We start from the raw sequence: 17,175 nt of genomic DNA, 5'->3' as shown, positions 1-17,175 counted from the left end.
AACTGTTTCTACTTGTAAGGAATTAAACGATATTAATAATAATTTTTTCTCACTCATGTTTTAGGATTTTGAAGCAGAAGAAACTGATGACGGCAGATGTTTTCCAAACAACTTATTCTCTTTTTGGAACCAAAAAAATGATCTGTTTTTTAGTAGTGTTGAGGAGGGAAGATTGGAATTTGCTTCTATGTTTGATACAATACATGCAAAAGATAATACTGAGGAGACAGATATAACTGTTACAGAACTGCACTCTGTCCAGAAAAATCTCCTTGCAGCATGGACTATAGGAATTTCAAAAAATGTGGCAGAAAAAAATTTAATGTTAAATTACACAGTAGTTTGTATCACTCATTTTTTGTATATTCTTCAGTTTATAAAATGTCCTTTTCCCAAACTTGATCTTTTTTTAAGCAAGAGCTCAAAACATAATACATGGATACTTTGTATCTTTCAACTTTTTCATCAGTGTTTATCAATCCAGTATTGGGACATGAGATACAAGCAAGATGTAGGACATTTGGTGAAGCTGACCTCAAATACTATAAAGCTTTTGCTAACACAGCAACAGCAGGATCAGTTATTCTCAGAGAGGCTTTTAGCCTGTTTTCATTTACTCAGAATGGTAGCTGATCATTTAAATGGCGTGTACAGTCTTCAGCCTGAAGTTATTTCAGCATCAGCTGATGGAAGTAGAAGAGCAAAGCAAGACTCATTGGTGTTACCCATTTTTCAAATGTTTCAAGACAATGAATCTTGGGAAAACTGGTCTTGGAACTCATCTTTCAAGATTTGTCCTCAAGTATTAAATTTTGTGCAACAGCCAGGACACAGGTACAATGACTTTACTGTTAGGACATCATCAGCATTGTAGATTCTTCAAAATTGAGATATAATTCCCATACTGTAGAATTCATTATTTTAAAGGATACAATTCAGTATTTGTATTATAGTCACAAGGTTGTAGAATGAGTAGCATAAATTCCAGAATATTTTTATCACTCCAAAAAGAAACTTTGTACCGTTAGCTCTCAGCATCATAGATTTTATGTTACTGAAAAGTATTTTAGGATTTATGCCAAACATTTTCCAACACACATTATTTTATTAGTCCTGGGCAATCATGATCGTGTTGAAAGATTTTGATTTGGATAAGCACTATAGGAGAAATGACCACAGGTGTGTAAAGCATGTATGAAAGTTTAAAAAATGTGCATTTTTTTGACTTTGTGCTATCTTTGAACCTGATCAGTTGTATGTATATTATTACTTCAGGGAAGAATACATAGAGAGAAAAAGACTTAATGAGGAGGCTATACTCATTAGCTGTACTCATTCTTATCCCTAGTCTGAAATTTGATTTTTATGATTACCTAATTCTGTGTGCAGATTAATTGTTCTCTGGAGAATATTGTACAGAAAGACTTTATGGTATCAAATGCAGTTAAGTCAGAGAGTTCCTGAAGATGGCGTGCCGTTAACTGAAAAGATGACACATGAGACGTCTGCTGTCAAGTCCCTGTTATGCCACATACAGGCTGAACTGCAGACTGCTGGAGTTCGCTTGAACCAGACCTTAGAACTTAAATCTATCAACGGTCAGTGTCTTATAAACAATTTCTAACCCCAGGCGTAAGCGATAGTAGGTTGTTGGGCTTTGAGTTTATTGATTGGTTGTAACTATTTGTTTTTTTCAAAATAACTTCTGGCAGGGCTATATCCACTGAATTTTAAAGCAAATTTTAAAGTAAATTTTTATAAAGTAATTTAATTAACCAGGGCTGACTGTTGGTTAAAAATTTTGTAGGGGAAGAGTGTTTCCTATTAGGATCATATGAAAAATCTGTTCAAATATGGAAGAAAGCTGTACAAGAAACCCGCGAGAAAGGTAGGGGGTGTTAAAATAATATTACTTGCCATAATGTTCGTGGGACCATATTTTAGCATGTTGCTGTTCTTAAAAATAATTTCAGATTTCTGAGAACTGATAATTTCTTAATGCCTAAATAAAACACATACTGTAGGTACCTAGACTGTTAGAAATAGTTATTTAAAATTATTCTTAGTCTTGGAATTTGTAGCATCAAGAATTTTTTATCCTATCTGTAGATAAGACTCCTCTATCCTTTTTGTGGTTAGCGATGGAACCTGTGATTGATTGGTAATGGGTAAAAAAGAGACTTAAATCCTAAATTTAAAAAAAAAATGTTATTTAGTAAGACTGCAAGTATCTACAAGAGACACTATGAGTCAAATAAGGTGCTATTACCAACTTATAGAAACTTATAGCTAAGGCTCTCTGCGCTTAAGTAATTCAACTTTAAGAATTTCCTGTGAGTTAGACTTATTATGGGGCTACATGGAGTTTTTGATGAGACAATAGGGACGTGGATTCTAGAAACTGGTGATAGCTTTTCTCATCTAGGGCTGAGGGTATAAGATGATAGAGATTCTCAGCCAGTGACTGGAGCTAACCTTGACTGCCACTACTGGTCAGGTTTAGCCAATTATTAAATTTATTTTCTGGCTGCTGTGGGTATGTATTGAGGGCCTGCTATGTGTACTAGACCATAAGAATAACTGAAATAAGTTTACCCTCAAAGTGCCCACAGTGTGGAGGATAGATTGCATAAACAACTGGCATGTTTCTCATTAGGCTTTATGGTATTTGCTGGGGGAGCACACAGTCTGAACTGGAGTGCAAACATCAATCTGGAGGAACAGACGTGTAAAACGGAGTGAAAATTGTTCAGATGAAGGAGTGGGAATGGTGTAAAAGAGGACATAGCACTCCAGAAGCAAGAAGACGTGGGAAACTATGGCAGTTTGGTAAATTGCAAGTAGTTTAACCGGACCAGGTTATTTGAAATATACATGTAATATTGAGGATAGGGTGGTGAGCGCTAGAGAGGAGAGAATCGATGATAAGGGAAGATACTATGCAGTGCCATGGGATTAAGGTTTTATCCTGAAGACAGTGGGATCCGTTAAGATGCAGAAAGTGTGCTTTTCAAATAAACATAGGCCATTTGGAAAGATCACTTTTACAGAGGGCCATTTGTTGGAGCGTGGTATAGAGATGTGGGTTTTACCTAGAAGCAAGAAAATTAGTCAGTTGAAGAGGTCCTGAAACAAAGCAATGTCAGGAGTACTGGGGAACAAAAGTCACATTTGTCAGATGTTTAATAGGTTTGATCAAGTGACCTTGTGACTGAGTAGAGAAAGAAGTCTCATGTCGTTCTCAGATTTGGAGATTGTACAGCTGGATGGAGAAGAGTGGCGTTCAGTGTGATGAGAAGTTCTCATGAAGAAAAGTTTTCATAATGAGTTTTATTCTGGACCTTTTAATTTCATTTCCAAGTGTATCCAGTTGGAATGGTTTCTTGTAATGGAGACTGAAAGTAACAGTGGCTTCAACAAGAAGTTTATTTTTCTTAGGAAAGGAGGCGAGGAGTTGGCAGTCTGGGGCTGATTTGGTATTTCTGTGGTCTCATCAAGGACTCAAGCTTATTTAGTGTTTCTGCTCCATCATGCTTAGTGCATTGCTTCCACTCTTAAGGCTGTTGCATGAATTAACATGGGTGCTGGAGTCCCAGGCGTCATGTACATAATCCAGGTAACAGGAAGGAGAAAGGCAGGAGGGGCAAGAGAGGGCGCCCCTCCTAGTGGATATGCCTCTCTTTATGCAGCTTGTCTGGCAGCTCTACACTGTATTATCTCCTGGTTAAGAACTTTGTCATATTTTCTCATGGCCACAGCTAGCGAGAAATTGTGATCTGAGTGCATTGGAACCCCGAATAAAATTAGAATTCATTTACTCAGAATGGTGGATAAGGGGCAGGTAACCAGCAGTCTCAGTCCTAAGCACCTTTTAGATATTTGAAGACAGGGGTCAAGGGATCCAATCTTATTCGATAGTATTTCTTCTCTGGAAAGTCTCTTTGACTATCTGTTTGGTATATATATGGTTTCTTGTGTATTTTTTTAATTTGTGTTTTTAGCATGTGCCATTCTGTTTCATACCATGTGTACTTGAGAGAGATGTTGTTAGCAGACCTTAGTACTGAGATAGTATTTGAGATGGATGTTGTTAGTGGACCTCAGTTAGTACTGAGATGAGCATTTGCACCGCTTTTTGGATAAATTATTAGTCATCTGAGGACCTGACCACAGAAAATAAAATTGTTCAGAATTTACAATGAAAAAGAACAAAATATTGCTGACCTGTTTTTTTTTTACTTAGTTGTGAAACAGGTGCAGAAAAGTTCACATGACACGAGTGTACAGTTGATGAATTTTTATAAACTGAACATTTCCATCTACCCAGCACCCAGATCAAGAACATTACCTCGCTAACATGTTTTTTTAATGTAATTGTAATTCTGCCCTATTTAAGGAGGAAGAAGGACATGTTTTCTTCAGCTTCGCTATTATCTTTCTCTTTTATACTGCCACCTCTATAACTATAATTTAAATGATGCTCAAGGATTATGTGATCAGCTAGTAAGAGAAATACTGAGATGGTCCCACCTTCCTGTAAGAGAAAATGAAGATTGTTCAGGTATGCTTTTCAAAAATCAGTATTTTTGTCTATTTGCTTGTTTGTCTTTTAATGCCATCTGTTGGTTTAATGTGTTTTGGTTCATCAATATAAAATGAGTATGCTTCATGTTAGCAATTTGTATTTACAGGTTTAGCTATGAAATTGCTTATACATAAAAGTTGGTTGCTCTGTTGCCTTGTGGTGAATTTTTGGACTGTCAGCTTCTCAGCAGCAAGGATCATGTTTTTGCTTGTTTTTAACCTTTGAGTCTCTCAGCTTAGCAGTACTTGCCTGCTGAACTGTTACAATTGTTGTCTCACGTCTCACAGCCCTGTTTGTTAGACATAATGTCAGGTACCCAATGTCAGGGACTTTTCCTTAACATGTTTGTATTTTTTCTAATGGTTGCGTAAGGTGGTTTGCTAAAGTGATCAAAATCACTTTCTAACATATTCAGGGCCTTTTTAAAATCTGTTTAAGAGGTTGTAGAATATTTGGATTGTCCTTTTTTAAAAAAGGTGTATTTAAGCAATAACCAAAGTGAAAGATGGGCTTCCCTGGTGGCTCAGTGGTAAAGAATCAGCCTGTCAATGCAGGAGACACCGGTTCAGTTCCAGGATGGGGGAGATCGCCTAGGGAAGGAAATGGTAACCTATTCCAGTATTCTTGCCTGGGAAATCCCATGGACAGAGAAGCCTGGTAAACTGCAGTCCACGGGGTCACAAAGAGTCAAACATAACTTAGTGACTAAGCGACTAAGCAGTAGCAGCAGAGTGAAAGACATCTCTATGAATGAGCACATAATGTATTTATAATGCTGTTTTACAATGGTAGACCATGAGATGTATACTTTGCATATGAGTGTGTCAGAAAGGCCAATATATCAGTACTTTCTAAATGGAGTTCATGACTCTAGATGGAGTATTTGTTTGTTTTTTTACTAATAACTGATTATTCGTTTAAAAATCAATTACTGATGGAAAGTAGAGATCAAAAGAAATTAGTTTACAAAAGGCTTTGAAAAATAGTTTGAGAGGGTTTATAAAACCCTTTCTTTGATTTTTACCAGTTTATCATTTTTGTCCAGGAGAACAGTATTAGTTTGTTTGTTTGGTTTCAGCCACTGTGGTTTCTTTTTTTTTTTTTTTTAAGGTAAGATAGATAGTAGAATGGGCTTCCTGGGTAGCTCAGCCAGTAAAGAATCCACCTGCAATGCAGGAGACCCCAGTTCGATTCCTGAGTCAGGAAGATCTCCTGGAGAAGGGATAGGCTACCCACTCTAGTATTCTTCAGTTTTCCTGGTGGCTCAGACAATAAAGAATCCACCTGCAATGTGGGAGACCTGGGTTTAATCCCTGGGTTGGGAAGATCCCCTGGAGGAGGGCATGGCAACCCATTCCAGTATTCTTGCCTGGAGAATCCCCATGGACAAAAGAACCTGGCAGGCTGCAGTCCATAAGGATCTCAAAGAGTTGGACGCAACTGAGCGGCTAAGGACAGGTGGTAGAATACTATGAAATTTTATTCTGGGACTCATATTTTCTCTGCATTTTTTAAATTTAATTTTTGTTTTTTATTGGGGTATAGCTGATTTACAATATTGCATTTCAGGTGTACTTCAAAATGGTTCAGTTATACATATACATATATCTGTTCTTTTTCAGATTCTTTTCCCATATAGGTTATTACAGAATACTGAGTAGAGTTCTCCATGCTATACAGTAGGCCCTTGTTGATTATCTATTTTATATATAGTAGAGTGTATATTTTACTCCTAAACTCTTAATTTATCCCTCCCCCACCCACCTTTCCTCTTTGGTGACTGTAGGTTTGTTTTCAAAGTCTGTGAGTCTGTTTCTGTTTTGTGAATAAGTTCATTTGTATTATCTTTTTAGATTCCATATATAAGTGATACCATATGCAACCACTGTTTGTGGATTTCTTACTCCATGATATTTGTCTTTTTAAATTTGTGTTTATTTTACAGGTCCATTTTAGACAGTTTTGAAATATGGAAAGGTTTAAAGAAAATAAAATCACTTTTAATTCTACCATTTTTGTCTATGTGCATTTATATATGTTTATTACCAGAGCTAATATTCTGTTTGCAACCTTTTACATTTAATATTGTGAATATTTTCCAATGTAAACAATATTCTTTTAAAAAACCTAGTAAGCTTTTTCCTCATTATTGCATATTTTAGATTGTTACCACCTACTTACTATTTTAAATAATGTTGCAGTGTACATAAATTTTTGTGAGCATTATGAATGTCTACATGTTAAATCTTGAGAAATGAGGTTACAGAGTCAAGACTGCTGATGCCTAGTGTTAGACTGCCCTCCGAAAGGACTGGTAGCTGTGTATGAGTGGAAGACATTTATGCGTGACTTTTTTTTCTTATGTGTGACTTTTTAACTGACTGGATTTTTTTTCTAGCAGTATTGTCATGATATAACTCTCAAGATAATTTGAACCTATAGTAATGTCTTTAATTTTTAATGGTAGTTGTTTAGAGTATTTTAAGCATGTCCTCTCTTGGTCAGGAGTTCCCAGGACTACTCCCCAAGTTCGGTGATTCACAGGGAGAATGCACAGGCCTCGGTATATATTGAACACGGGCCCCCTGCTGTGGAAGCATGGAGCCCTAACCACTGGACCACCTGAAAATTGCCTCAAGTGACTTCTGAGAAAGAAAGATACTTTGCCATTGCTGGGGCCATAAATTTCATAAAAATTAATCTTAATTTAACATTTATCTTGTATGGGCTTCCCTGGTGGCTCAGCTGATAGAGAATCTGCCTACAGTGCGGAGACCTGGCTTCAATCCCTGGGTTGGGAAGATCCCCTGGAGAAGGGAACAGCTACCCACTCCAGTATTCTGGCCTGGAGAATTCCGTGGACTGTATAGTCCATGGGGTCACAGAGTTGGATACGACTGAGTGACTTTTACTCACTCAGTAGTTTTTAGCTATTTATTTTCAAATATCTGCATCCAGTTTATATTATTTCCAGTTTTTAAACAGGGATGACACGTTTGCTCTCGTTTACATCAGAATCACTCTAGAAATCCAATGTAACTCTCTCCTCTGCCTTTTCCCTCCATTCTACACGTTCCCCTTGTCCATACCTCCCAAAAGAATCCTAATAGTAAAGAGTTAATGTTACGGGAGTATGCTGATAATACAGAAACAGACATGAAAAATCATTGTTCTGGCTTTTTTCAGATTATCTTTGTAGTAAACTCTGCCTCCTTGCACTAAAGAAAGAAAATGAGAAAGAGGAGGAAGAAGGGAAAAGAAAGAAATGATAAGCTTGCAAGCCCATTATGGCTGCATTGTTTGTGTAGATCCTTCCACGTTTTTAGATAAAACTGGTAACTTGAAGTCATGAAAGAGTTCCTAAGTGTATGTGCTGATAATTATGAGCTTATTATTTTTATTTTTTTTTCTATTGTCTTTAAGAAATGTAGATACCTGTTACAAGTTACCTTGTATAGGCCAGGGGTGTTGATCTCAGAAAAAAGTTGTAATTACAGTTCTCTTCTTGCATCATGTTAGGAGCTTAAATATTCCTACTTTTGCTAGTTTGATCGGAATCTCCTTTGCTCCTTTGGTGTATCTTGCAGTTCCTGAGAAGTCTCCTTGTGAGTCTGGGGTGACTGGAAGTGTTCATCCCGAAGCGGCGGTGAGGGTGGTCCGGTCCATGGCTCGCTTCATGGCCGCCTACTTCACCAATCGGCTGCTGTGCGTTTTGCCACCTCACAGTGTGAATGTTCTTCCTCCCCTTCATATTAGAACAGGTAATAGAATAAACAATTTTCTCATCTTGTTTTTGCACATAATATTTAAAACCATTTTACACAGTGATCATTGGTCTATGGAAATAATATTGTCTAGCTTAGTGCCTGTGGAGAAGGCAATGGCAACCCACTCCAGTCCTCTTGCCCGGAAAATCCCATGGACGGAGCAGCCTGGTGGGCTGCAGTCCATGGGGTCTCTAAGAGTCAGACACGACTGAGCGACTTCACTTTCACTTTTCACTTTTATGCATGGGAGAAGGAAATGGCAACCCACTCCAGTGTTCTTGCCTGGAGAATCCCAGGGACAGGGGAGCCTGGTGGGCTTCCGTCTCTGGGGTCGCACAGAGTCGGACACGACTGAAGCGACTTAGCAGCAGCAGCAACAGCTTAGTGCCTGACATGTAGGTGACTGTTTACAAATGAATATAATCTGAGAAAGGTAATTGCTTTGAACTTGTTTTTATTGAATATGTATTTTTTTAATTGCAAATTTTGGACACGTTGGTATTTATACAGTTTCCTTTTTTTTTTTTTAAGTAAAACTATAAAAATGTGGTAATTGAACAAATTTTGAGTATTCTAATTTCAGTTCAGTTCAGTCACTCAGTCATGTCCGACTCTTTGCAACCCCGTGGACTGCAGCACACCAGGCCTCCCTGTCCATCACCAAATCCCAGAGCTTACTCAAACTCATATTCTAATTTAGAATTTAATTTTTGGATATTTTACTTTTATTATTTTATCTGGATCATTTTTTTCTTTGCTCTATTTAATCATTTCCGTATATTATCTGATCAAACTGTATGTATTTGCCTTTATTTTGTGTAATACACTCTGATACTGTTTCTTCTGTTTCTTCGTCTATTCGGTTTCATTTTTTGAGGAATGCCAGCGTTTGCTGCATGACCCACTAAAGAGACATATTCTTCAGTGTTTAAAAAAAAGAAAAGCTATTCTAGAGTGTGTTAAGTATGATCTCAGGCCATTTTGTATATATCTTCCTGGTTGTGGTTTTGTGTAGAAAGTACTGATGAAGGAGATCTGTGTAAGGAGGCATGCGTTCCTATGTATGATTGTAGTTGATCCATTTTCTTTCATCTATTCACAGAGCAGCCCTTTCGACTTATTCCTCTGCAACACTCTAAGGTGGCCAGTGTGGTCAGAGAGCAGAATCTTTCTGATGTGTGGACCGTCGACTATGCCCTTGAATTATTATTGATCGGTGGCCTGGTTCCAGAAGCCGTGTGGTTGGCACATACACTTGGAGACTGGAAGACATCTATCTCTGTTGGTGTGGCTTTTCAGCTCTTCTGTAAACATGGTAGCAATTTCACGAGGTATGTATTTTTAGGCACATTTAAGTTAAAAAAGTACGATGGTGTTATCTAAAGGGCTTCTTATTTCACTCATTGCTGGGATTTACACATTTTGTGGAATCCTTCGTTCAGCATTGTCCAATAGAATTTTCTTTGGTGATGGAAATAGTCTGTATGTGCTGTCCAGTCTGATAGCTACTAGCCACATGTATTTATTAAGCCCTTGAAAGGTGGCTGATAAGACCAAGGAACTGGATTTTCAATCTAATTTTAATTAAATTTAGAGAGCTACATGCAGCTGGTGTCAACTGTGTTAGACAGCTCAGAGGTTTACTTATTGTATTTAAACATCTATTTAGCACTTTTACTTGTTAGTAGTGCCCTCAAAGGGCCTATAGTCAATGGGAAAGTTTTCTTTCCCAAACAGGATTTACATTTTAAGCTAATCAAACTAATCCCTGCATTTTAACTCTTATGAATATTATAGCACTGCTGTGTCTTTGAATTCTCCAGGACAGAATAATGGAGTGGGTAGCCTTTCCCTTCTCCAGGGGATCTTCCCAACCAAGGGATCGAACCCAGGTCTCCTGCACTGCAGGTGGATTCTTTACCAGCTGAGCCACCAGGGAAGCCCATCCATGGTATGGTAGGGAGAGCAATAATATCAAGTGAGGGAAAGACAGGAAATACATTATGTGGGAGATGTCATTTGAGATGGGTGATGAAGGGAAGATGGAATCTTGACAAAGCAAGTAGGTGTAGGGAGAGAGAACATTCCAAACAGGAGCAAGGGCATGTGGCCCAAAGCACATATGGTTTCATTTGGAGAGAGTCTGTATGTAGGGCAGTAGTGGGCGGTTAAGGATGGGGAGCTGTATCAGTACTGTAATTGTGGAGGGCCTCAGTACTCTCCTCAATACACCTTTTCCTCAAATATTTCTTTTCTAAACACAAGATGAATAACATGGACTTCTCTGGTTCTTAAAAATTTCATGTTTAGTTCTTGATGTGTATATGTTTCCTGTTTTACAAATTTGTAATTATTTTCCCCTAATTTGATGTGATTTCAGATCCAAGGAAAAGAGTCTGAATCTACCATTAAATATGACTCCAGCACAGATTTTTCAGGAAAAACTACAGTGTTTCCTAGGTCAGCCAGCCTCTTCGGAAGCAAAAAATGAAATGGGCTCAAAATGCAAACAGTTTACAGGTGAGTTACCCATGTATGGTCGACCTGTGTATCAGCTTAATACAAAGTTTATGGTATTTTAAAAAGCTTTTAAGTACCCACACGTTTGTGAATATTTTGGGGGAAAAAAAAATACGACTAAAAAATTCCCAGTCTGAACTTCTAGTTCTGGCAGTGTCTTTTTGATGATCTGAAAATTCTCCCACAATAAATACATAGATACAGTGTGTTTCTAGATAAAATATAAAAATATGCATTTAAAGGCTCAGATTTAAAGTTTTAAAGATTTTCTTAGGTATTTACCCAAGAAAAATAAAAATCTAGGTTCACTGAAAAACCTGTATGTGAATGTGCATAGCTTTTTCATAACAGCCAAAAACTGGAAACAACCCAAATGCTTATCAACTTGTGGATGCATAAGCAAATTGTAATTTATCTGTACCATGGAATAATAAATAATAAAGCGGAGGAAACCACTGATAGCATGCAACCTCATGGATGAGTCACAGAGCCATTATGCTGAATGAAAGAACTTAGAAATAAAACTACCCACTATATGATTCCGTTTATATAACATTTCATAAAAAGCAACACTATAGGGACAGGAAACAGATCACTGTTTACCTAGGAGTAAGGGGGGAATTGAGGAGAAGGCAATGGCAACCCACTCCAGTACTCTTGCCTGGAAAGAGTGGACGGAGTAGTGCCTTGTAGGCGGCAGTCCATGGGGTCGCTAAGAGTCGGACACGACTAAGCGGCTTCACTTTCACTTTTCACTTTCATGCATTGGAGAAGGACATGGCAACCCACTCCAGTGTTCTTGACTGGAGAATCCCAGGGATAGGGGAGCCTGGTGGGCTGCTGTCTTTGGAGTCGCACAGAGTCGGACATGACTGAAGCGACTTAGCAGCAGCAGCAGCAGCAGCAAGGGGGGAATTGACAACAAAGAGGTGTGAGAGAACTTTTTGGAGTGATAAAAATGTTCTCATAGACTGTATAGATTTGCCAAAACTCATTGAATTGTGTATTTTTAAAAAATGTTTATTTATTTGACTGCTCCCGTCCTTAGTTGGAGCACGTGAGATCTTCTGTCTTCGTTTTGGCATGCAAACTCTTAGTTGAGGCTTGTGAGATCTTGTCCCCTGACCAGGGATCAAACCCAGGCCCTTTGCACTGGGAGCGAGGAGTCCTAGCCACTGGACCACCAGGGTGAACTGTGTACGTAAAAGGATAATTTTAGTGTATGTAAGTTATACCTTTACAAATTGATTTAAAAACAAAAAACTCAGCAGATGGTCAGTAAACTAGAAAATAGATTTGAACTATGTATACATACACAAAATATATATAGAGATAAAATATATCCCTGTATAGATAAAAAGAAAACATTTGGAAAATATGAAAGAGAGGTTAAACTTTGTATTGAACAAGAAGACACAACATATATTTAGTAGGAGTTCCAGTAGAGCCACACTAAATTCTGGATGGTGACAACCTCTGGAAATAGGAAGTGAAATAGGACTGGTACCTAAGGAGTTTCAGCTGTAGCTGTAACATTTTATTTTTTACCTAAATTGGATATAGAAAACATGAGTATCAGACAGGAATGAAAAGTCAGTACATGAGTGTTTTCATAGTCTATACCTTAAAGTGTGCTTTAAGAGAATTCCTAATGTAAAAGTCCATAAGTCTACAGTTCTGCCACCTGCATCTCTTTGCATTTTGTCTTCTAGAACATTTCTCCATTTTTACAGATATTTATAAAACTGAAGCCATACTGTATGGCTATTTCATATATTTTTGGGTTTTTTTTTTTGCTTCTTTAGCTTCACAAGTCCTTTTATAGAAGTACTGTGATTGACTATTTAGGAAACAAAAATTACTCTCTCACTGCCTCCACATAATGCTTTATATTATTTTTGTGTGTTTCTTACATTCTATTTTTCCCATTAATATTTTCCTTTTATTATTATTTTTTGAGTCACGATTATATTCCAAGCATGTTTTTATTATGTAGTTTTGTTACAGTATCTTGTATAATTTCTGAAAGTCTTTATGCTCTGACTACCTATAATCTTAAAAGTAAGAAAATCTTAAGTTTCTGTCCAGAAGTTTGAGTGTTTTGCATTTCGACCAATATGTTTATTTTTGCCAGTCAGCTTTTTCAGATATGAAGTTTTAAACTACAAAATAGAAGGAAGAGTATAATATAAATTGTAACTGCTTTACCTAGTTGTGTATTTGGCAGATCCCATTGAAGAAGAAGATGCGGATCTGCTGTTCAGTTCTGTGCAGGAAATACTGAAAGCAGCAGTTATGGCTGACGCAGATATTCTTTCAGAGACTTTTCAGCTTCTGATAAACTCTGCCAAGGACTTCAGTAAGAGACTGTGGGGCTTAGTGCCCATCGGCTTGTATCTTCCAGCTCCTCCGTTATATTGTCCTCAGCCAGCTGCTCTCAGCGAAGTAAGCTTAACCTTTCAATTTAACATTTATTTTGTCCACTTTTAAAAATAATCAACGTGATAATAATCATCAAGTTAAAAATGCAAGCTCTGAAGCCCACTTCTGGATTCCAGCTTTGCTGTTTATTAACTGAATAGGTTTCTTGGGCATTGTACACAACCAATGTTTAAGTTTGCTTATCTGTAAAATGAAGAAGGTGATAGTACCTCTTACAGCCTTGTTGTGAGTATTACATGAGACATCCGGAAAAAGCTTTTACCTTAGTGTCTAGGACACATAGTAAACATTCTGTAAATGTTAAAATTATTTTGATAATAAAGCAAAATTAATAGATACTTCTCTGTATCCAGATATTATTTTAAAAATAAACATTTGTTTACAGTAGAAAAATAATGAGTGTCAGAATTTAGAAGCCATTCATTTCATTGTCTTTGCCTCCTCCGAAAGACTTAGTTTGATTATCTTTGAATGGAAAGATCATTGTTTTCTTCTGTACTTTTCAATTGCTAGTTCTGTCTTATAAATCGCAATTACTGTATTCCTCTCAGGACCTTTTCCTTTGCTCTTTTTGAAAATAGTAACATTACAATTAGCTGGTTTTAAGGTTTACAGTGCTAACGTGAACTGTTTACATTTAAATTGTTTTAATATTTGATTAACAGTTTAAATCGCTTCTGGTATTGTTTCTTACTGTTTCAGAATTGGCAGCTTCTATCTTTATCTATTAAATCTGTCTTCTGTCTTTTTTTTTAGTTATTTGTTGTATTCTCGTTATATTTTGAGTTATGTTTCAGTCCGTTAAAATATTTTATTTGTTGATATTTCGTATGTGATATATTGCAATGGAAAGAATAAGTAGTTCATGGTATTTCTCAGTAATTCCTCTTTCCTCTAAAGTCTGAGTCTTTAGTATATTGGTTTAGGGATTAGAAATAGCATTTAATATATTTCTGGATATGCTGTGCTGATACTTGTTTGAGTAGTAGCAATCCTTAGTAGTACTTCGTTTTATTATTTTTTATTAAAATAAGCCGGAATGGTAGGATTTCTCTTAAATGTCACTCTGTACCAATTAGAACCCCTGGGGTTGAAAGTAACAGAAAACTTGGTAAGTGTCTGAGAAGCCCATAATTGAGAAGCCCAGTTATGTTTCCAAAGACTTGGGCTCTTTCTCCCTAGTTTGTTTTCTAAGTTGTCAGCTTCAGTTTAAGGCTGGCTCCCTTTGTGGCAGTCGGATGGCTACCAGCCGCTTCTCAGGATACCTTGTTCATGCCCAAAGGGAGTGGGAAGAGGAGAGAGAAAAGCAGTAAAAGTATTTCTCTCCCAGCATCCAAACAGGAGTACTGAGAGTTACTCTTGCGAGACCCATCAAGGTCACTGGCTGGTCCTGGAATCACACCCCTTGGCTAGGGCTAAATGTGCAGTGCTGCTTGGCAATTGAGTAGGGCCTTTCCTGGCAGCTGGGGACATAGGAACAGCTCTCCCTGAATCATTGAGATATGTAAAAAAGGGACAGATGCCCCTCCCAAAATAACTGAGTATTCTTAAGAAGTGGCAGTGGTAGAAAAATGTTAGGGAAGCAAATGTTCATAATATCTGCATTATCTCATTTCTGGAAAATTAATCTGTAGACACTGACTTGAATCATTTGTTGAATCAACAAACATTTATTGGATCCCACCACATGTTGGATTTTGTGCAGTAGATGACAAGGCCTTTGCTCTTGACCAGTCTCAACAGTGTGGGAAACAGATACATAAATAGTAAGAATAAATTAGTAAAAGCTACAGTGGAAATCTGAGGAAATTGCCATAATACCATAGAATGGAAGAGTTTCAGAGAAGAGGTGACACTGAAATATAATTGTATTTTTCTAGGTAGAGGAAGGGAAGAGGCATTCTTTTTGAAAGGAGCTATCTCTGTAATGTTCCCCGAGTGAAGTCAGGGATGGTGGGCTTTAACTGTTATAGCCAAAGAATTGGGATTAGGATTGATTTATCCCTTTACACTGAGGTGAGACAAGTGTTTCCTTGACCCTGGAAATAGCTGTAGTTAATCTCTGAGATCATGCCTCAAAACTTTCTCTGTGAATCTCCAGGAATAGTCTAATTTAAGAAGCACTATCTTTATTTTTACTGTAACATTTTAAGTTTCCATTTTCCTGGCTACTAATTTTTTTTTCATTTTTTTTTTTTAGGAAGATGGTGATGATCTTCTTTTAAAAGCTGAAAAAGATAATCGCCAAAAGGTGTCTGGAATCCTTCAGCGTATTCTCTTGCTTTTCCGGGCAGCTCGGTGTTCTTTTCCTGTAGCACAGTGGTACATCTTGCAGTTGAGATGGGCAAGAAAAGTCATGCAAAAGGTGTGGAAATGTTTTAGTCACTTGTGTGCTATTGCGATAGGGAAGAACCTTCTGTATTCTATTACGAGTTAATCACTATAGGGATGTTGCCTATAGCTTGCTGCTGCTGCTGCTAAGTCACTTCAGTCGTGTCCGACTCTGTGTGACCCAATAGACGGAAGCCCACCAGGTTCCCCTGTCCCTGGGATTCTCCAGGCAAGAACACTGGAGTGGGTTGCCATCTCCTTCTCTTAAATTATAGATAATGGCCTATCTCTGGTAACCTTGCTTCCCAGGTCATGAGCATTAAGCTAAAATACCTTTGTTTAGTTCATGGGAAACATCCTGACCAGGCCTACCTGTGAATGACCACAGGAAGGGAGAAATTAACACATGCTCTCCAGAGGCTGATGGGAACAGGAAGTGTTTGATTTTATTCCCTTCCCTATTAGTACAAAAGGAGCCTGGATTCTAACTCAGGCAAGATGGTTCTTTGAGGCACAAGCCCACCGTCTTCTCGGTTTGCTGGCTTTCTAAATAAAGTTGTTATTCCTTGCCACAACAATTCATCTGTCAATTTTTGGCCTGTTTTGAGGCAAGCAGTATAAGCTTAGACTTAGTAACACTATGGTAAACAGTTTAAAGGGCTTCCCAGGTGACGCTAGTGGTAAAGAACCCACCTGCCACTGCAGGAGACATGAGAGACTCAGGTTCGATCCCTGTGTTGGAACCCCCTCTAGTATTCTTTCATGGAGAATCCCAAGAGGAGCTTGGCAGGCTACAGTCCATAGGGTCACACAGAGTCAGACACAACTGAAGCGACTTGGCATGAACAATTTAAATATTCTAATGCTTATTAGTATTTATAATTGTGATATTTTTCCAAGGAGTCCTGCCCCATAAATCCATAAATTTCAGACTCACCTACAGGATGAAATCTGGACAGACCAAGTTCTTTCTGCTGAAAGATAAGGACTCTGAACTGGAGCTCTGTGTTAGCTCTTTCCTGTCTGACAATAGAAAGTATAATCTAGTTGGTTAGTCTCAGGAAATTTCAGTTACTTTTTTATTTTCCAATTACTTTTCTCCCCCACAATCATTAAAGATTTAAATTCAGTTCAGGGTTTATCCCACTTCTTCCCGAGATGTTAATCCTGTTCTCTGGGGGCCTCTGTGGGGTCAAACCATGGAAAGTTAGTTCCTGGCTAAGTGTTTCTTTGCAGTAGTCTCCACCAGTCAGTCTCCCCCTTCCTGTCTTCTGAGCTGTGCAGTTCACTTTGATTCGGGGACTGTTGTCCTCTTCTACGCTGACTTCAGCTGAGATGTAGCTGCCTTCTTATCTGATGTGCAGCCAGATGGGACATGTACTTCTGTGTTCCTTATCCAGATCCAGTTCTTTTGTGGGCCAGTCATCTGTCTCTATAAAATGTAGAAATAAATATTATTAGCCCTAAATATCTTAAATTTTGCTGTTGGTTAAATTACTAAATGTCCCAAGAGTTTATGGCTTCTTTTCT

The 17,175-nt window shown here is 37.9% G+C and overlaps 1 protein-coding gene across 8 annotated transcripts in view; it reads left to right on the top strand.

The window, feature by feature from the left end:
* CPLANE1 (ciliogenesis and planar polarity effector complex subunit 1) overlaps positions 1 to 17,175 on the top strand; it is a 103,643-nt gene that overhangs the window by 14,518 nt on the left and 71,950 nt on the right. For all 8 annotated transcript variants that reach the window (XM_088827652.1, XM_088827655.1, XM_088827651.1 and 5 more), the window contains 9 exons: positions 65 to 834; positions 1,390 to 1,598; positions 1,808 to 1,888; positions 4,397 to 4,561; positions 8,173 to 8,346; positions 9,455 to 9,683; positions 10,733 to 10,872; positions 13,100 to 13,317; positions 15,515 to 15,679. In XM_088827652.1, coding sequence (XP_088683778.1) covers positions 65 to 834; positions 1,390 to 1,598; positions 1,808 to 1,888; positions 4,397 to 4,561; positions 8,173 to 8,346; positions 9,455 to 9,683; positions 10,733 to 10,872; positions 13,100 to 13,317; positions 15,515 to 15,679 — 2,151 coding nt within the window. The remainder of the gene's footprint in view (positions 1 to 64; positions 835 to 1,389; positions 1,599 to 1,807; positions 1,889 to 4,396; positions 4,562 to 8,172; positions 8,347 to 9,454; positions 9,684 to 10,732; positions 10,873 to 13,099; positions 13,318 to 15,514; positions 15,680 to 17,175) is intronic.

The sequence above is a fragment of the Moschus berezovskii genome, chromosome 18 (genome assembly GCF_049115385.1).
Source record: "Moschus berezovskii isolate FMDL1 chromosome 18, NW_MosBer_1.0, whole genome shotgun sequence".
Classification (NCBI taxonomy): Eukaryota; Metazoa; Chordata; class Mammalia; order Artiodactyla; family Moschidae; genus Moschus; species Moschus berezovskii.
This window is presented reverse-complemented; position numbering and strand designations above follow the sequence as displayed.